Here is a 19,907-nt window from a genome sequence, read left to right on the forward strand (position 1 = left end):
CTGTGACAATAGCTGACTCACATGGTCATTGCGAGAATGAGATGGGATAATGCATGAAAAACACTCTGTAGCACAGTGCCTGGCACAGAGCAAAGGCTCAGTGTGCATATTAGCTAGAGAAAAGGCTAGGCTGCAGTAACAGAGGAACCTCCTACCCAAATATAGTAGGTTAAATAATGTAGAATTTTATTTCTTTTTCATGGAAGAGTTGGAGGTAAGTGGTCCAGGTCAGTTGAATGGCTCAGCTCCACACAGTCATGCAGGGATCCAGGTCCCTCCCATTTTGTTCCATCATCCCCTTGGGCATCCTATCTGCACAGTCAGAGCTGGGTCATGGGCATATTTGTGCTCTGTCTTGGGAACAGGGAAAGAGCATGGAGGAACATGCCAGTTCATTAATGTTCAGTCCTGGAACTAGGACACATCCCTTCCACTCACATTCCATTGGTGAGAGCAGTCATCTGGCCACACTGAGCTGCAAGAGAGGCTGAGAAATGTGATCTCTGGCTGGGAAACCATGTTTCTTGTAATAGCTCTATTGCTGTAGATGAAGTGAAGAATGGGTTCTGGTGGACCATCAGAAGTCTCTGCCATAATATGTATTTGTTACTACTACTGTATTAATCCTCATCTGTCCAAGGGGGTGGCGATGACTTCTTAGCCCTGCCCAGCACTGATCCTCTGACACTTTGCTTCTTCTCATGACAGCTTTAAGAGCAGAAAATGTGGAGATGCCTTTGCAGAAGTCCTCTCCAGGAGCTTGCCGACAATGGGGAGGCTGCAGATGCTGGGGTGAGGCAGGCTTTGGAGCTGAGAAGGGTCTTCAGTTGGGGACGCCTGGTACTCTCCTCCCTCTCCTTAATCCTACACAAGGCAGATTCCTGGCCTCATCCTTTCCCCCTCCCCTTTCCTCCCCACCATCTTTGCTTACTCTGTAGGTTAGCAGGGAGTAAGATCACTGCCCGAGGCATCAGCCACCTGGTGAAAGCTTTGCCCCTCTGTCCACAGCTAGAAGAAGTTAGGTGAGTGATCTCCAGAAGGGCTCACTGGCTGGGGAGATGAGTTACTACCCAGGTCCCAGAGCCCCACTGGGGTCTGCCTGGGGCCTGCATGTTCCATCAGAGTCTGACCAGCAGTTTTTCAATGAGATCCAGAGAGGGAAGGCATCAGTCCAAGTACTCAGTAGGGCTGAGTCCAAACACAAGTTTCCCAGAGTTCCCAGAGCAAGGCTTCCTTCATCTAATATTTAGGATAATCTTGGAGGAGCATGAATGTTAAGGCTCCCTTCCTCTTTCTTCAATCCCAGGAGAAAGGATGGCAGTGTGTAGGCAGGGGTCAGGCACTGTGGGTACACATAACTACATGAAGCACACACACACCTTCACATTTGTGCACACATGTCTACACTTGCACAGTTGCACAGAAGTGCACAGGCCTATGCAAGAACATGCCCACACACAGGTGTGCACTTGCATGCAGCACACACACACACTTAGATGCATGTACACATTCAGATGCCAGCACACTCTCACTAATTAAGCTCATATGCACAAATATACTCCTTCCCCGTGTCTGGGACTGAGTACCATGGGGAGTAATGGGACCGGAGACCCTCCTCACTGGCAGGACACTGCTAGTTTATATGGCACTTTTATAACATTTAGAGAAGGTACCCCTTCATCCACATAGATTCAGCCTGGCACTGAGGTTCAGGACTTGCTGAGTGAAGATAACAAGTTGGACCACAGTCCCTCTTGTCCCCTTAGCTAGGTATCTGTGAACAGTGATCAGGCAAAGTTCGGAAGTATTAAACTTGTTGACACTTTTCTTTCCTGGCTATTGAGGGGATTTTAATTTTGTCTCCCATCACCCACCAATGTTCTTAATAGCCCTTACTCCCCTCAGCTCATCTGTTCCCCAGCTAGGAACCCAGGCAGGGCTGGCTTGTCAGCAGCTGGGGAAAGTGAGGTCAGAGAGGAATGTGCTTTGCTTTGGGCTCTGGGTTAGTCAGGGTCACAGCCAAGGCTGGAAGTGACGTCTCCAGCATCCCAGTCTAGACTTTGCTAATCACCTGGGGGCCTCAGGCACATCCCAGACATAAGCATTGAGAGCAGGGTGCTGGTTCTCCTCCATGTACCTCATGAAGAGGCTGTCAGTCTGTCTTCTAGATTCCTTGAGCTAGCAGGCAAAAACTTTCCCATGGTAACTGAATAAACACAGAAGTGAGGCCAGCAGAGGATCTTTCTTCCTAGCTGTGCCTTCTGGAATCCAGAAAGCAGGCCACCAGCTCTTTCTTGGCCCCTGTCTTATGTCTCCCACATGAGGGTGGCCATTCTGTCACCTGCCAGCTGGGGCTTGCAAGTGCCCCAACCCCAGGGCAGAGGGACTGGGCCTTGGTCTCCTTGCAGTTTTCAGGACAACCAGCTCAATGATCAGGTGGTGCTGAACATTGTGGAGGTTCTCCCTCACCTACCACGGCTCCGGAAGCTTGAGTAAGTGGTCTTTCCACTGCCCCCACAGCCCAGTCCTCTATGCCTGAGTCACCCCACTCCCTTGCAAGGCAAGGAAGGTCAGAGCCCATGGGACAGGGGATTCCTCTCCTGACGCCTTTGCCACAATCTTGCAGCCTGAGCGGCAACAACATCTGTGTGTCAACCCTACTTTGCTTGACAAAGGTGGCAGTCACGTGTCCTACCATCAGCATGCTGCAGGCCAGGTGAGCTGAAGGAAGGGGCTCTTGGCCTTCAGGGCCTTAAGAAAAGGGGAGGGGAAAGTGGGATGGGAAATGGAGGAGGTCCCTCGTCTGCAAGATCAATCTTTGTGTGCCCTACTGTTTTACTCACAACTCTACCTTCACAATTCCTCTACCTTCAGAACCAAGCTCAGGCTTGGCACCTGGCACTTGAGACATATTGAATTAATGGATGAATGAAAAGATGGATGGATGGATAGATGGATGGATGATTGGGTTGATGGATTGATGGATGAATGAGTGGCTGAAAAGATGGATGGGTGGATGGATGGCTGAAAAGATGGATGGGTGGATGAAAAGATGGATGGATGGATGGCTGAAAAGATGATGGGTGGATGAAAAGATGGATGGGTGGGTGGGTGGATGAAGGAGTAAGTCAACAAGTCTAGGAAACACAGGCATAGCCCGAGGAATAATTAGCCGTGTGTCGCTCTCCATGGTGCTGAACCAATATTGCCAGGTGGGATCATGGGGTGGGTTAGGTGTCACGCTCCTCAATTATAAAAATTTCTATTAAAAAAAAAAATTTCGGCCAGGCATAGTATCTCACACCTATAATCCCAGCACTTTGGGAGGCCAAGGCGGGCGGATCACGAGGTCAAGAGATCAAGACCATCTTAGCTAACGTGGTTAAACCCTGTCTCTACTAAAAATACAAAAATTAACTGGGCATGGTGACGCACGCCTATAGTCCCAGCTACTCGGGTGGTTGAGGCAGGAGAATTGCTTGAACCCGGGAGGCAGAAGTTGCAGTAAGCCAAGATTGCGCCACTGCACTCCAGCCTGGCAACAGAGCGAGACTCCATCTAAAAAAAAAAAAAATCAGCTGGGCTCAGTGACTCATGCCTGTAATTCAAACACTTTAGAAGGCCAAGGCAAGAGGATTACTTGCGGTCAGGAGTTTGAGACCAACCTGGGCAACATAGTCTATACAAAAAATGAACAAAATTAGTGGGACATGGTGGTGCATTCCTGTATTTCCAGCTACTTGGGAGGCTGAGGTGGGAGGATTGCTTGAGCCCTGGAGGTTGAGGCTGTAGTGAGGTATAAACACACCACTGCGCTACAGCCTGAGTAACAGAGTGAGATCTCTACCTCAAATTTAAAAAGAAAGGGGAAAAAATCTCACAGTATTCTTAATTTTTATTATATTTTTGTGAAAATTGTTTCTCTGACTTTTTAAAACACTCTTGCAGGATTTGTCAGGCAAAGACATAATCAGGATTTTACATGCCTGATTTGAAGCACTTTTGCCAGTTCTGTTATGTTTCTCTGTCAATTGTAAAATCAGCTTTATCTGGATGTTTGGACATTTGGGGCAGAAAAGGGTGTGCCTATAAGGGGTGATGTGCTAGTTTCCAGTCCTGGGCTCATGGCTTGGTATCTGACCCTGCAGGGAGGCAGACCTCATCTTCCTTCTTTCCCCACCCAAGGAGACAACTGCAGAACTACAAAGGTAAGAAGCCAAGAGGTGGTGGGTCTGGGCCTATCCTTAGAAGCAACTTGGGTTCAGGCAGTTGAGGAGAAAGGTGACCAAGAGACTAGGAAGAGCTGGAATATGTGGATTCTTCCTGCTACTGCTGCACTGCGGAATGAATTAATGCTTAGGTCGGCAAAGGATTTTTAACTTCCTCTGGCATGTCCAGATCACATCTGGCCCCTGTGGAAGGAAGCATCCCCAGAAGTCTCAGAGGAAGGCAGACCCTTGGGGAGGACACTGTTAGACTGGCATTACTAGATGGTGAAAACTCTGGGAAAACCCTGACAACTGAAAAAGGAAGAAAGAGCAATTATGGTACCTATGTCTCAGGGTTGTTCTGAGAATTAAATGAGTGACTACACTTAAGGAGTTTAGAGCCCTGCTGGTATGCAGTGAGCACTCAAATCCTGGCCATTCCAGCTGTGCATGGATTCTAGCTTGGCCATCTTGGATGGGCCAAGAAAAAGAAGCTGCTTTTCCCTGAAAGACTATCCCAGCTGTCCTCCCCAACACTTGCTCTCCCTGGCCAAGACTCGAAGATGGATGTATGCCCCTGAGCAATCTCTTTCCCTTCTCTGGGTCTCAATTTCCTTGCCTGTATAATGACCTGGAAAGGTAGGACCAGCGTTGCTGGATGTAGTGGTTCACATCTCTAATCCTAGTAGTTTGGGATGCCAAGGCAGGAGGATCTCTTGTGTCCAAGTGTTCAAGACCAGCCGGGGCAACATAGCAAGACCCCATCTTAAAAAAAATTAGCCAGGCATGATGGTGCATGCCTGTCGTCCCAGCTACTCAGGATGCTGAGGTTGGGAGGATCACTTGAGCCTAGGAGGTTAAGTGATTATGTCTGCAGTGAGCCGTGATTACACCACTGTACCCAGTCTGGGCAACAGAGCAAGACTGTCTCAAAAATGACCCACTAGGACCAATGTCACTTTCCCCTCCAACTGCTTAAAGCTGTGATGCTCAATAGGATAGCCACTAGCCCCATACAGCTATTTAAATTTAAATAAATTAAAATTAAGTAAATTGTAATTTTCAGTTCATTAGTCACATTAGCTATACTTCAGCTGCTCAATGGCCATAGGTGGCTACTGGCTCCCATAGCAAATGGCACAGATGCCAGAACATTTCCATCATTGCAGAAAGTTCTATTAGACAGGCTGGGCATGGTGGCTTATGTCTGTAACCCCAGCACTTTGAGAGGCTGAGTGGGCAGGATCGCTTGAAGCTAGGAGTTCAAGAACAGCCTGGGCAACAAAGTGAGATGCCTATCTCTATTAAAAAAAATAGCTGGGCATTGTGGTTCACTCCTATAGTACCAGTTACTCAGGAGGCCAAGGTGGGAGGATTACTTGAACTCAGAAGTTTGAGGCTGCAGTTAACTAGAATAGACCCATTGCACGCCAGCCTGGGTGACTGAGCGGGACCCTGTCTCTAAAAGAAAAAACATTATTAGCACCAGGCTAAAAAGTCTGTGAAACCTGGCTCATAATGTCCTAGCTTCCCTGCATCCCCTAATACTTCCCTGGCCCAATGGGAGAGAGTCTGTGGGAGAGAGTCAGTGAGCCTGGACTCACTGAATACAGCTCATGCTCCTCGCCTTGTGAACCACAGACAGCACATCCACAAGTGGAGACCATAACATCATTGACATTAGCAGCTTCTGTTTACTAGGCTTCGATTTTACACCTATGCTGGTTACTTGGACATACATTGTTTCATTCAATCCTTCAAAAACGTATGTGTTAGATGTTGTCATCTCATTTAGAAAGAGAAAAGGGAACTGACTGCAGTGACTTGCCCAAGGCCACATAGCTACACATGGCAGAGCCAAAACATGAAGAAAGGTTCCATTTGACCTCAAACCTTTTGCCCCTCCTGCTCCACTGAATCATACCTTGAGCACCTGCAAGCAATCTTCTTTGTTACGGACTCACTCTGGGTTGTGCTTTAGGGTCTTCAGCCTCTAGAAGCCAAGGAAAGAATCTTGATCTGCCAGGCCCTGGATGCCTGAGCCCAGGCCAATGTTTGATTTGTTCTTGCCAGAGCTCCAGACCTGCAGGAAAGTGATGGCCAGAGGAAAGAGGCTCAGAGCAGAAGTCTGACACTCAGGTACCTTGGAGGGATCTATTGCCTTAGGAGAGGGATATGATGTGGGGAAAAGGCTCAGGGGAGGGAGAGCAGGGGCAGAAAGGATAAAGGGAAAAGCAGATAAAGGACAGAGAAAGGATTACCTGGGTGTAGTGCCTATTCTGGATAGCCCATCCTGGCATGAATAAGGAGCATCTGTCATAATAACAATAGCTACAACTTAATGGACCCTGGCTATACATGCTGGGCATTGTGCTAGAAGTTTTATGTCCATGATCTCACTGTAATTCCTTTAGAATCCCTGTGAAGTACACATTATTATTCCCCTTTGAGAGAGGAGGAAACAGAGTCTCAGGTTAAGTTCCTTGCTCAAGATCAGCCAGGTACTAAGAGGTGTGGCCAGGATTATACCCAGGTCTGTGGGCCTCCTGACTCCCCCAGTCCTGGAAGCTGGAGGGTGTATGGGGTAGCCATCTGCCCTGAGCCCTTCTGTCCCCCACTCCTACCCAAGGCTGCAGAAGTGTCAGCTCCAGGTCCACGATGCAGAGACCCTCATAGCCCTGCTCCGGGAAGGCCCCCACCTGGAGGAAGTGGAGTGAGTATTATGGGAAGCCCTGGGTAGGATCCAGGAAAGGAGGTTGAAGAGGGTGGGCAGGGCCTCGCCTTTGGGTGGGTGGTGGTGGGGAGGGGCATGCTGCCTCATGAAGAATTTGAGGGAATCAAATCATCGTAACAGCTGCTACTATTCAGCACTTGTCCTGGGTCGGGTGCTGTGCTAGGGGCTGTACATGCCCCCTCTCATTCACTCTCACGTTTGTGATGTAAGCACTGTTACTGTCCACATTTTATGGAGGAGGAAGTTAAGCTACAGAAAGGTAAACTTGCTCAAGGCCATACAGGTAGGAAGAGTCTAGGCTAGGGGTCAAGCCCAGACAGTCCGTCTCCCAGCCCCATCCTTATAACCACTGCTACCTCTCTTGTTGAGATCTGCCCAGTAGAAACTCCACCACACTTGGCTCTGCCTTCCAAACCACAGCCCCTCAGGGTTCCCCCACACACCCTCCATTCTTCTCTCAGAGTAGAGTGGGATAATCCTCTCTTTTCAGAATGGAGAAATTCCCATGATGTCCAGCTCCTGGCCAGAGCTGATGAGAGTAGGGCTTGGGGATGGATGGAGGCTCTGTCATGTCCCTAGGAGGGGTGCCTTTCTAGGAAACCTCCAAGTGGACATGAAGGCAGAGGATGGAGTGCCATGATGTGTTCTGGGGCAAGTGGCCCCACCTCAGGGTATGACAGATGAGGTGAGGGTTGTCAATGGCTAATCACCTCTTGATCCTGGACCTCGTCCCATTGGGAGAACTAGGATGGAATTAGAAGGTGGTTTTTAACAAGCTCACACACTTCTACCTGCCTTACCAGCACGGAGCATGCCCCTCCCCCACTGCCATCACCTGCAGAAGCAGCCCCATCACCCACCTGCTTACACAGCCACCTCCCAGCCCCCTTGCCCTTCTCTCACATTTAGTCCCTCCAGATGGACCAACTGGTAGCGCTCAAAAATATCCTCTTTTCCTCCACCTTTCTAGTCCAACTCACCCTCATCTGTTACCTGGATGACCCTCTCGCCTCGCTCTCCTGGCTGGCTTCCCTGCTTTCACCCTGGCCACTTCCACCAGGCAGAGAGTAGATTACATTTCACTGATGCCTGCCCACTTCACTTCTTCCCACAGCTCAGGATAAAGCCCACATTCTAAACTCCCAGGTGGCCCAGAACCCAGCCCCCAGCCTCCCAAGCCCCATCTGACCCTATTCTTCCACTCAATCTCTAATCCAGACACACTGGCTCTCTTTCAGGTCCTCATATGTGTTATGCCACAGGGCCTTTGAATATACTGCTTCTACCACCAGGAACACCCTTCCTCCATCTCTCTCTCCCACCTTTTACCTATTGAACTCCTTCTAGTTTGTCTAGCAAGTAGCTCAAGCATCATAGAAGCCATCCTTGACTCCCAGACTAGGTCAGAGGCCCCCATAATCATGAAGGTTATCACAAAAAACAATTATGTAGCTTGCAGCATAAAGGAAAAGTTGAAGGTAGGGCCTTGAAGACAGGCTGCCTGGGTTCAAATCCAGGTTCACCCTCGAGCAAGTGCCTTAACCACTCTGTGCTCAGTTTACTCATCAGTAAGGTGAGGATAATCAGAGTGCCTATGTCATAGGTACCATGAGGATGAATCCGATAGTCGTAGAAGCACCTAGGATGTTGCCAGATATGTGGTATGCAGTCTGTCAATTTTAGTTATTATCAAGGTTCATTCCTGAGAGTGATGCTTTGGCTAAAGTCAGCAAAGGATGCATAAGTGCTGGGGATAGAGGGAGGACTCCAGCCCCACAACACAGGGTATCCGGCCCCTCTGTTTCAGCCTCTCAGGGAACCAGCTGGAAGACGAAGGCTGTCGGCTGATGGCAGAGGCAGTATCCCAACTGCACATCACCAGGAAGCTGGAGTGAGTCGTCCACCCCACCGCTGGGTACCAGGGAAGGCCTTGGAAAGCCCCAGGTGGTCCCTGTGTTCACAGTCAGCAATAAGGGTCCTGGCCCACTGCCATCCCTGCTTCCACCCAACTTCAGCAAAGTCAAGATGTTTCAACCATGCCTTGTCTTCACCTCTGGCATGAGCCACTGTCTTAGTCCAATTATTTAGCACCCTTACATGTATAAAACGTGTTCATTATACATCAGTGTATTGCATTCCAATTCGTCTTTGTAGCAACCCTGGAGCAGGATGGGTGGAGTGTCACACTGGGGAGGCATCAGGTGGATGCATGCTGGGGTGCTGGGGTAGGGAGTGGTGTGTTCCGGTGAGGGCACAGTGTCGGGGTAAGGGGTGGTGAGACAGAAAGGAAGGCTATTGGGCTGCTGGATGTGCCGTGGTGTTGCATGGGGTGGGGGTGGTGTTCAGGTGGGGGGGTCTTGGGGGTCTTAGGACCAAGTGTGGGTTGGGGTTGGGGAGTTTTGAGGTTGGGTAGCAGTGGTGTGGGGCCTGAGCTTTGGATTTCAATCCTGGCTCTGTCACTCACTAGCTTTGTGACCTTGGAAAAGTAATTGAATGTCTCTGAGCCTTAGTTTCCCCCTCTGTAAAATGGGATTACATGAAACCATATATGTATAAAGCCTTTTGTACAGAGTCTGTTACAGTCAGGGCTCAGAAAATGGTGGCTATTTTATGGATTGGGAAACAGTGTTAGAGAGGTGAAAATACTGAGTTCTCGCTGTCCAGCCGGACAACTTTATTCTCTGAGTAGGGTGGGAGGTGTCATGCATTTCTTGGTTCCCCACATGCACCAGAATCCTTTGAGATCCCCTGGCAAGGGACCCAGGACATCCAGGAGTGACAGCCAGCAAGGTGCTGAGCCATGAGGAGGGGATAGAGCTGGCTGGAGATGGGGACCTCAGCCGCATACCAATGGCTGCCTTCTGCTCTCCACAGCCTCAGTGACAACGGGCTCTCTGTGGCCGGGGTGCATTGTGTGCTGAGGGCCGTGCATGCGTGCTGGACCCTGACAGACCTGCACATCAGGTAGGAGTTCCCCCAGACCATGGAACCCACCCCCCACCATCATGCTCTCTCTAATGCCCTTGGAATTCTTTCTGGGCCCAGGCCTAGGGACCAGCAGAAGATGCTGCTGCTGTCCCACTCAGACCCATTACAGCCCATGCCCCTATTCCCAGCTGCTGCAGGTATGGGCTGCTCACAGCTTATACCTCCTCTGGAGAACTTCCCTTGGCTGATGAGAGCCAGAGATGCCTGGGAGGGTACAACCCTCCCCTGGAGTGGCCAATGACAGAGGCAGAGGATACAACTCTCCAGCCCCCTTGCCTCCAGTGGGACAGAGCTCCCCAGGGGACCAGGACCTGCTCCATTTGGCTACCTTCAGTCCCTTACTATTTCTCCTGAGAGCAGACCGTTAGTCCATGATGTGCACAAGTGAACAAGTGACATGCAACCCCCAACCCCCCTCACAGACCCAGGCTCTGCCACTTGGGAACCCAGTCCTATTTCTGTAAATCTCGATGTTAAGTATGGGGAGCTGAGGACAGATGCTGATTAATGTGAACACAGTTCCCACTTGGAGGAAAGCCTCATTCTCAACCGAATAGGGTGGTCCCTGCTTTAAACACCCCTCAAGGGAGGAGAGGGAAACCAATTCACCCATGAGCTAGATTAGGAGACCTGGGTTCACTGTATATGATGATTCAATAAAGAGTCCCTAGTGCATTCCAAGTGATGCCCTGTTCACTGCTGGGAACATATACTAAATCAATCCTCATGACTGTGCAAGCACATTTAGCCATAAGGATGGTCACCTCAGTATTGGTTGTAACAGGAAAAGACTGAAAATAACTGAAATGTTTATAATAGGAAATAATAACAGGAAATAAAATAACAGGAAAAGATATTAGTTAGACTAAGTTACTTCCAGAGATAACTCTATGGAGCCTTCGATAAAACGATAATGTAGATGCAGTTTTAATATAGAGGTGTGACGGGGGTTTATAAAGTAAGCATAAAGAAATTCTTTTCAGAGACAGGCTCTTGCTCTGTTATCAAGGCTGGAGCGCAGTGACACAATCATAGCTCACTGTAACCTCCAAATCCTCAGCTCAGCAATCCACCTCTCTCAGTCTCCCAAAGTCCTGGGAGACACGAGTTGCGTCTTACAGTCATTAGTCATGACTTACAGTCATGAGTCACTGTCCCTGGCAATTTTTTTAAGTTTTTATAGAGATAAAGTCTTGCTATGTTGTCCAGGCTGTTCTCAAACTCTTGAGCTCAAGTGAGCCTCCTGCCCTGGCCTCCCAAAGCATTAGGATTATAGGTCTGAGCCACTATCATGGGCCAAACATAAAAATTTTAACTCATCATCTTAAAAGATGATAATGGCCAGGCACTGTGTCTCACGCCTGTAATCTCAGCACTTTGGGAGACTGAGGTGGGCAGATCACCTGAGGTCAGGAGTTCAAGACCAGCCTGACCAATATGGAGAAACTCCATCTCTACTAAATATACAAAATTAGCCAGGCGTGGTGCCACATGCCTGTAATCCCAGCTACTTGAGAGGCTGAGGCAGGAAAATCACTGAAACTCGGGAGGCAGAGGTTGCCATGAGCTGAGATCACACTATTGTACTCCAGCCTGGGAAACAAGAGCGAAACTCCATTAAAAAAAAAAAAAAAAGATTATAGTAAAGCTTTTCAAGATACTCAGTGGCAGAAAGAATGATATAATAATCTGGGCCAGGCACGGTGGCTCACAACTATAATCCCAGCACTTTGGGAGGCTGAGGTGGGTGGATCACCTGAAGTCAGGAGTTCAAGACTAGCCTGGCCAATGAGGTGAAACCCTATCTCTACTAAAAATACAAAAACTAGTTGGGTGTGGTGGTGCATGCCTGTAATACCAGCTACTTGGGAGGCTGAGGTAGGAGAATCGCTGAAACCCGGGAGGCGGAAGTTGCAGTGAGCCGAGATCACACCACTGCACTCTAGCCTGGGAGACAGAGAAAGACTCTCTCTCAGATTAAAAAAAAAAAAAAAGAAGAGCATGGTATAATCTGTTCCCATCAGTAATAATCAAGTTTTAATAATTACTTGTCACCCTTGCTTCTAGCCCTTAAACAAACGAATGTTCCATTTTTGTAAAGAAAAACCATCACACTAGAAAATGGAAGGTTTGAAGGACCCCCTCCAAAGGTTACCAGGGGTAATCCACAAATGCTTTGAGAAAAGAGCACCCACCAGCAGAAGCCGGTAGGGCTCAGCCTTAGGCTAAAAGGAGAACACAGAATTTGCTTTCTTTCAAGACTTGCCAGGAAATGGGGGTTGCTTAGGCAATAGATACATTTATGAAATATCTATGGTAGAAAAACTTCAGGCCTCAGAAAGCTCACAGGAAGTCAGAGGCAAGTCAGAAGAAGTGTCTGCAGCTGGAGGCAGGGGAATGGCACTTGAGAGGTCCCCGAAGGCCAGGGGTAAAAAATGACAGGCCCAGCACAGTGGCTTATGCCTGTCATCCCAGCACTTTGGGAAGACAAGGTGGGAGGATCACTTGAGCCCAGAAGTTCAAGATCAGACTAGGCAACATGGACTCTGTCTCTACAAAAAATATATATATTTTTAATTAGCTGGGCATGATGGTGCAAGCCTGTAGTCCCAGCTGCTCAGAGGCTGAAATGAGAGCATTGCTTGAGCCCAGGAGGTGGAGGCTGTCCAGTGAGCCATGATTGTGCCACTGCGCTCCAGCTTGGGCAACAGAGTATGACCCTGTCTCAAAAAGAAATAGTGACACAGAGCAGCAGGAGAGCCCATAACCTCTCGAGTCCTCTCCCCTCTTTTCTCTTCACAGCCTGCTGCACAAAACTGTTGTCTTCATGTTTGCCCAGGACCCAGAGCAGCAGGAGGGGTCCCAGAACAGGTAGGGTCCCCAATATCACCCCAACTTCATGCTCGGTCAGGGGCATTCCCCTCTCTACCCTCCACAGCTGGGCAGTGCCAGTCGAATACCAGGGTGACCTGGATAAATTTGTGGAAGAGCGGGAAGTGAGCAGGCTTGGCAAAGGTTGCATCCCCAAAGGAAGCAGGTCCAAAGCCAGACCACCTCTGTCTCCTATGGTGCCTGAAGGGAGCCCCAAGGTGTAGGATATAGACAGCATGCCCGGGAGTGGGGTAGCTGGAGGGGGATGCCAGAAGTCTGGCACCCTCCAGTCTAAACCCAGAGGATTTCCTGGCCTGTAGCTCTGGGCTTGGGGGTGGTCATAACTTCTGGATCCCTTTCGCGCAAGGACCCATGAGGGTCCTGGATTGCCCAGGCCCAGCACATGGGCTTACTTCTTTGCTCCTGGAGCCCACCCACAAACTCTTCTGTAGAGTCTGAACTATTGAAGGCTCCATTAGAGCTGGGGCTGACATCTCTGAAGCACAGATGAGCAGGAGGATGAGATTGATGATAATAGCAGCCAAGGTTAATCGAGCACTTGCCATATATGCACCAAGCACCAAACTAAGGCAGTTCACATACAGTCCCAGTGAGAGGCTATGATTTGTCCAGGGTCACAAAACCTGGAAGTGGAGATGCCAAATTGGCACCGAGGTCTGATTGACTCTAGGTGGAATATAGGGCTCAATGGTGGAAGGCCAGGCTGAGGATGGACTCTGAAGATGGTGGGCACAGGCTTTGCTCAGCCTGGCCTTGGCGATGTCCTTCCAGGGCTGCATTTCTTGACAGCCTCATGCTCCAGATGCCCTCTGAGCTGCCTCTGAGCTCCCGAAGGATGAGGTACAGTGATGGCCTCCAGCCCCGTGTGTGATTCCAGTCCCCTCCTTCCCCTGCTCAGAGTCTGCTCCCGAACCTGTGCCCAGGCTCTGCCTGCTCCCTGGAGGATACCTGATCCTCTGTGTCCAGGGGTCATGGCCTGGCTTTCCTACCTCCTAACTCTCCTGCTCAGCCCCCACTCTGGACAGGGCTCACAATGCAGCCCCCTCAACCACCTTCCCAAGCCCAGGGGACCCCATTCCCCTTAGCTCCCTGACACCCAGCAGCTGAGAGGTTTGTGGGGACTCTGAAAAGAGACGATGGGGAGCTCTGGGCTCCTTCTCTCATGATCCCAGGGCCTGGGGCTCCCATCAGCACTCTTCTCGCCTTCTCTCCTGGTCTGTGTCTGTCCCAGTCTCCCTCTGTCCCTCTGCCTCTGTCGCTCATTTCTTGCCTCTCTCATCGTGTATTTCTGTTTTTCTGCCAACCTGTCTTATCTGTCCTCCTCTGATGCGCTCTCTCTCTCTCTCTCTCTGGATCTTGCTTTCCTTCTGTCTGTGTCTCTGCTCACTCTCTGCCTATGTGTGACATTCTATGGGTGTGGTATGTGTTGGTCCCTCTTTGTCCATCTGTCTGGATGCCAGATGCATCCCAGTACCTCCTCTCTGCCTCTGTGTCTGGGGGGTGGGAAAGCAGCTCCTTCCCACCTCTGTTCAGCGGGGCAGGCACTGCAGACTGTGGTTTTGCCCCTGGGCAGGCTGACACATTGTGGCCTCCAAGCGAAGCACCTGGAGCAGCTCTGCAAGGCTCTGGGAGGAAGCTGCCACCTTGGTCACCTCCACCTTGAGTGAGTGGTTTGTACGTTGGAACATGGGTGGGTGGGGCCAATTAGAGTGAGTTAGTGTTTGGTGTTTGGGTTTTTTTTTTTAAGTTGGAGTTTCACTCTTGTCACCCAGGCTGGAGTGTAGTGACTCGATCTCTGCTCACTGCAACTTCTGCCTCCTGGGTTCAAGCGATTCTCCTGCCTCAGCCTCCTGAGTAGCTGGGATTACAGGCACTCACCACCAAGCTCAGCTAATTTTTGAATTTTTAGTAGAGACAGGGTTTCACCGTGTTGGCCAGGCTGGTCTCGGACTCCTGACCCCAGATGATACACCCACCTTGGCCTCCTGAAGTGCTGGGATTACAGGTGTGAGCCACCGTGCCCGGCCTGGGTTTGGTTTTTAAGATTTAGATCAAATGTTCTTTCTCTACTGAAGTAAAAAACCCCTTGGAGAATCTGGTGAAAGTTGTGACTCTTCCTCCCAAAATACAGATCCCCCATGTCTGACACACTTGGAGGCTCTCCCCTGGTCCCCTGGAGGTCCGTGAACCTCAGAATAAGAACCTTGGGGAGATCCCAGCTGCCCACAAAAGATCTGCTGAGATCTGACCTGGCAGGCCGGGGCTGCGTCGAATTTCAGGAAGTTGAGTAACGAATGCAGGGACCATGCTGCCAGCAACCGAGTCCCCATTACTGATGCTTTCTCCTCCGTTCTCCCCACCCCCAGCTTCTCAGGCAATGCTCTAGGGGATGAAGGTGCAGCCCGGCTGGCTCAGCTGCTCCCAGGGCTGGGAGCTCTGCAGTCCTTGAAGTGAGTAGCCTGCTAGGCAGAGCCTCTGAGGCTGGGACTGGGGGAGACTTCTCTGTCCCATCCCCCTCCTTCCTGGGGTTATTGTAAAGATTAAATTAGAAAATGCATGAAAATGGCCCCCAACACAATGGAAGTGCTCACTGAAGGCTGTTAGATGATTCTTACTCAGAGAGTCTGTGACTCAATAATCCCACTTCTGATTCAAGGTTTCACTTCTGGAATCGGTCTCTGCAGCTCTGCACAGGCTCTCTAAGGGCCCCAGCCACCCTGGGGAGGGCAGGTGTGGGTGTGAAGTATGACTAATTAATGCCTGGCAGCCGTTATTCTGGCCCTGGGGTGCCGGGAGGGGCTGCAGCTGTTAGCTGGGGTATGGGCAGGGTAGGCAGGGAGGGTTTGTACAGTGAGAACGCTCAAGGAGGGTGCCCAGGGCTGCCAAGGAGCCCTGAGTACCTAGCAGAGAGGGTGTGGGAGGAATCCCTAAAGTTTGCCTGCAACTTTTTTTTTTTTTTTTGAGATGGAGTTTTCCTCTGTCACCCAGGCTGGCGTGCAGTGTCACAATCTCAGCTCACTTCAACCTCTGCCTCCCAGGTTCAAGTGATTCTCCTGCCTCAGCCTCCCAAGTAGCTGGGGCTACAAGCGAATGCCACCACATCCAGCTAATGTTTGTATTTTTGGTAGAGACGGGGTTGCACCATGTTGGCCAGGATGATCTTGATCTCTTGACCTCGTGATCCGCCTGCCTCAGCCTCCCAAAATGTTGGGATTACAGGTGTGAGCCACGGCGCCAGGCCCAGACCAGAGTTCTTGATCCCTAAATGCCACTGGTGTTTTGGCTCACAAAGCACTCCTTCCTTCCAAGCTTTTCTGGGTCAAAGCCAGAGGAGCCCCAGGGAGAGGTCACAGGTCTTATATTCCAGGCTGGCTCTATGACACACACTCTGCTGTGTGACTTTGGGCAAGTTACATCCCCTCTCTGAGTCCCTGGTTCCCAGTCAGTAAACACATAAACTGCAGGCATGGCCTCTGCTGATGGCTACAATCTCTAAATGAGTGCTGTGGCCTCTGCCCCACCCTCCACACCTCTTTTTGTGCAATGCTGACAAGGAAGGGCATTGCCTTTATTCCTGTTCAGGGCCTGCACCTGAGGAGGGAAGGAAGGTCTCACCATTGCAGGTGAATTATGGGAAGACTGGAGGCTTTTCGTGTCCTCTTTTGACCTTCTTGTTAGTGTGGACTCATGGGTGACCTGGTGCCTGTGAGGGTCCACGCTCGCCCTACCAGTATCCTCCTGGGAAAGAAGTGCAGCACTAAATAGTAAATAGAAAACAAGGACAAGCTGATAGGGAGACCCTGAAAGAAAGGAGACGCTTTGTTCCTGCTTTCTGAACAAGAGATCCCACATTTTCGTTTTGCACTGGGTGCTGCCCCTCCCTTATCAGGTGGGCAAATGGAGGCACAACTCCGGCCAGAAAGTGCTCCTCAGATCAATCACAGACCGAGGGAGCCCCTGGGTTCCCATTTCAGCTCCATCAACAACATGTCTCGTGACCTTGGCGAGACTTTGCTTCTCTCTGGGCCTCTGTTTCCCCATGTGCCCCATGAGGACTTGCAAGGGGCGCTCTCTGACCATCTAGAGTTCAGTGGGTTCTGTCATCTGGAACCAGGGATCCCTCCCCTGCCCTGTGCCCTGACCACAAAGAGGATGTGTTGGGTCCCCAGTGACCTCCATTGTGCCACTCCTGTGATCTCCAGCCTCAGTGAGAACGGTTTGTCACTGGATGCTGTGTTGGGTTTGGCTCGGTGCTTCTCCACTCTTCAGTGGGTCTTCCACTTGGACATCAGGTGAGCATGCCTCTCCGCCCCCAGCCCTGCCCCTTCCCCCATCCCACAGGCCATCCACTTCCACATTGGCCCCTCATCCATCAAGTTCACAATGACCTATCATCCTCAGCACCTTGGCTAATACCAGATCCAGAGAGCATGTGATGGGTGTCCACTGAGTGAAGGAATGATGGAATGAATGAACAAGTGTGGCCTCAACGATGCTCAAATTTCTCCACATTCACCATTAGAAAGTTCATTGACTGCCTCACTCATAAGAAAACTAGGGGCCAGGCGTGGTGGCTCACACCTGTAATCCCAGCATTTTGGGAGGCTGAAGTGGGCGGACCACTTGAGATCAGGAGTTCGAGCCCAGTCTGGCCAACATGGTGAACCCTGTTTCTAGTAAAAATACAAAACATTTAGCCAGGCATGGTGGTGGGCCCCTGTAGTCCCAGCTACTCAGGAGGCAGGAGACTCACTTGAACCCAGGAGACAGAGATTGCAGTGAGCTGAGATTGTGCCACTGCACATCAGCCTGGATGACAGAGCAAGACTCCATCTCAAAAAACAAGGAAACTGGGAACTTCCTAGTGGCCACTGGGGACTCAGGGATCTGTCTTAATTTTGGGAGCTGATGAGAATATAGAAAGGGAGGCACCAGCCAGCCAAGGAACCTCAGGCACTCAGGGTACAACATCCATGGTTTCCAGGGAGGTCTGTCTCCCTTCCCCTTCCCAAGAATGGGAAGTGCCATAGCAGGCTCAGTTACATATCTGCTGCGCAGCTCAGAGCAGGTTCTGGAGCCTCTCCAAGCCTCAGTTTCCTCATCTGTAAAATGGTGATAAGAATAATTACTGGCCTGGCACAATGGCTCATGCCTGTAATTCCAGCATTTGGGAGGCCAAGGCAGGAGGATCACTCGATCCTAGGAGTTCAAGACCAGCCTGGACAACATAGTGAGACCCCCCATCTCTACAGAAACTTTAAAAATTAGCCAAACATGATGGCATGCACCTACTTGGGAGACTGAGGTGGTTCGATTGCTTAGGCCCAGGAGATCGAGGTTCCAGTGACTTGCGATCACACCATTGCACTCCAGCCTGGGTGACAGAAGGAGGCTCTATCTCAGAAAAAACTAATCCCAGGCACAATGGCTCACATCTATAATTACAGCACTTTGGGAGGCTAAGGCAGGAGGATCATTTGAGCCCCAGAGTTTGAGACCAGCCTGGTCAACATGGCAAAATTCCATCTCTACAAAAATTAGCCAAGTCATGGTGGGGCGTGCCTGTAGTCCCATCTACTTAGGAGGCTGAGGCAGTAGGACCAATTGAGCTGTAGGCAGTAGGACCAGTAGGCTGAGGCTGCAGTGAGCCATGACTGCACCACTGCACTCCAGCCTGGGCAACAGAGCGAGACCCTGTCTTAAAAACAACAACAAAGCAGAATTTCTTCCTTTTTCTTTTTTTTTTTTTTGAGACGCAGTTTCGCTTGTTACCCAGGCTGGAGTGCAATGGCGTGATCTTGGCTCACCGCAACCTCCACCTCCTGGGTTCAGGCAATTCTCCTGCCTCAGCCTCCTGAGTAGCTGGGATTATAGGCACGCGCCACCATGCCCAGCTAATGTTTTTGTATTTTTAGTAGAGATGGGGTTTCACCATGTTGACCAGGATGGTCTCGATCTCTTGACTTCATGATCCACCTGCCTCGGCCTCCCAAAGTGCTGGGATTACAGGCTTGAGCCACCGTGCCTAGCCAAACTTCTTAACTCATTGTTTTATTGTTAGAATCAAATGAGAAATGTTGGTAGTGTGCTTTGCACGTGACTTGATGCATGTAATTGTTGTGTAATGTATTCCTTGTTTGCTAAGAAAGCAGCCCACCCCAGACCCTCCTTGCCCTGGTCAGTCTGGGTTCTTGCCACTGCCAAGGAAGTTGGTCTTTGCCCATTTTCAAACTGCTGCCTCCTCTCTGCTTCCAGCTTTGAGAGACAGCGCATCCTCCTGAGAGGGGAAAAAACAGGCAGGTGAGAAGGGAATGCTCGGGGTAGGGGGATCCCCTCCCGCTCTGGTCCCCCCAACCCCCAGACCCATGTTGATCACTCAGCCCTCTCGGTTAAACCACCCTGGTCCAACACACTAGGTGTAATCACCACTGCAGTAACCACTGCCCCCATGTAACTTGTCAGTAATCAACTGCCCTGTTTTCCCCTTGGAAGGAGGCCATGCAGATGGGAGGGAGGGAGGGAGGGATATGGTTGGGGAGGTACCAGAGCAGACAAGTGCCCACAGATTGCTGCTGTATGGGAGGACACAGGAGAACATTTGTGCTCTGCCTTTCGGGGAATTTTGTAGACTCACCGCTTCAAACATGTCACCGCCTTTTCATGTTCTGAAGGCAGGGCCCATTGTTCTCTGAAAAAAAATGTTGCAAGTCTTCGAGGTAAACACCCAATACTAGTTTAGCTCTTCATGATGCTCCCTCTAGTGGGACCAGGCCTCTTGGCCCCGCTTGGGAGCTTTGACAGCGGACAGGGCGGGCCTCAGTACAGCTGGCTGAGCAGAGAGAATCCACAGCTAGTGTGTCAAGGAAAGGCGCTGGCACACAGGTGGGCTGTCAGGAGTCAGGGATGGCTCAAGGCTGGGTGGTCTTGCTTCCCAGGATAGAATTCCTGTTTCTGGGGAACACCCCTGGTTCTTGAAGCTCAAAGGACTGATGTACAGGGAGACAGAAGTCATGTGATGCCAAGCAGTGATCAGAGAGACTCTGTCCTGGACCCTCCTGCCTGCCCACCTGGACAGGGACAAGCTG

The 19,907-nt window shown here is 50.5% G+C and overlaps 1 protein-coding gene across 19 annotated transcripts in view; it reads left to right on the forward strand.

Moving 5' to 3' along the window:
- NLRC5 (NLR family CARD domain containing 5) overlaps positions 1-19,907 on the forward strand; it is a 91,727-nt gene that overhangs the window by 31,475 nt on the left and 40,345 nt on the right. For 7 of the 19 annotated variants that reach the window (XR_008478187.2, XM_035281629.3, XM_078358253.1 and 4 more), the window contains 15 exons: positions 709-792; positions 939-1,022; positions 2,409-2,492; positions 2,627-2,716; positions 4,149-4,208; positions 6,282-6,347; positions 6,838-6,921; positions 8,750-8,833; positions 9,817-9,906; positions 12,733-12,801; positions 13,594-13,662; positions 14,396-14,485; positions 15,189-15,272; positions 16,992-17,114; positions 19,078-19,122. Coding sequence is in view for 18 of the 19 variants with exons in the window: in XM_035281629.3 (XP_035137520.2) it covers positions 709-792; positions 939-1,022; positions 2,409-2,492; positions 2,627-2,716; positions 4,149-4,208; positions 6,282-6,347; positions 6,838-6,921; positions 8,750-8,833; positions 9,817-9,906; positions 12,733-12,801; positions 13,594-13,662; positions 14,396-14,485; positions 15,189-15,272; positions 16,992-17,114; positions 19,078-19,122 (1,206 nt within the window). In the remaining variant the exon portion in view is untranslated. The remainder of the gene's footprint in view (positions 1-708; positions 793-938; positions 1,023-2,408; positions 2,493-2,626; positions 2,717-4,148; positions 4,209-6,281; positions 6,348-6,837; positions 6,922-8,749; positions 8,834-9,816; positions 9,907-12,732; positions 12,802-13,593; positions 13,663-14,395; positions 14,486-15,188; positions 15,273-16,991; positions 17,115-19,077; positions 19,123-19,907) is intronic. The other 12 variants (XM_035281632.3, XM_078358254.1, XM_078358256.1 and 9 more) reach the window with 5 other exon arrangements.

This window comes from Callithrix jacchus, chromosome 20 (genome assembly GCF_049354715.1).
Source record: "Callithrix jacchus isolate 240 chromosome 20, calJac240_pri, whole genome shotgun sequence".
Taxonomy (NCBI): domain Eukaryota; kingdom Metazoa; phylum Chordata; class Mammalia; order Primates; family Cebidae; genus Callithrix; species Callithrix jacchus.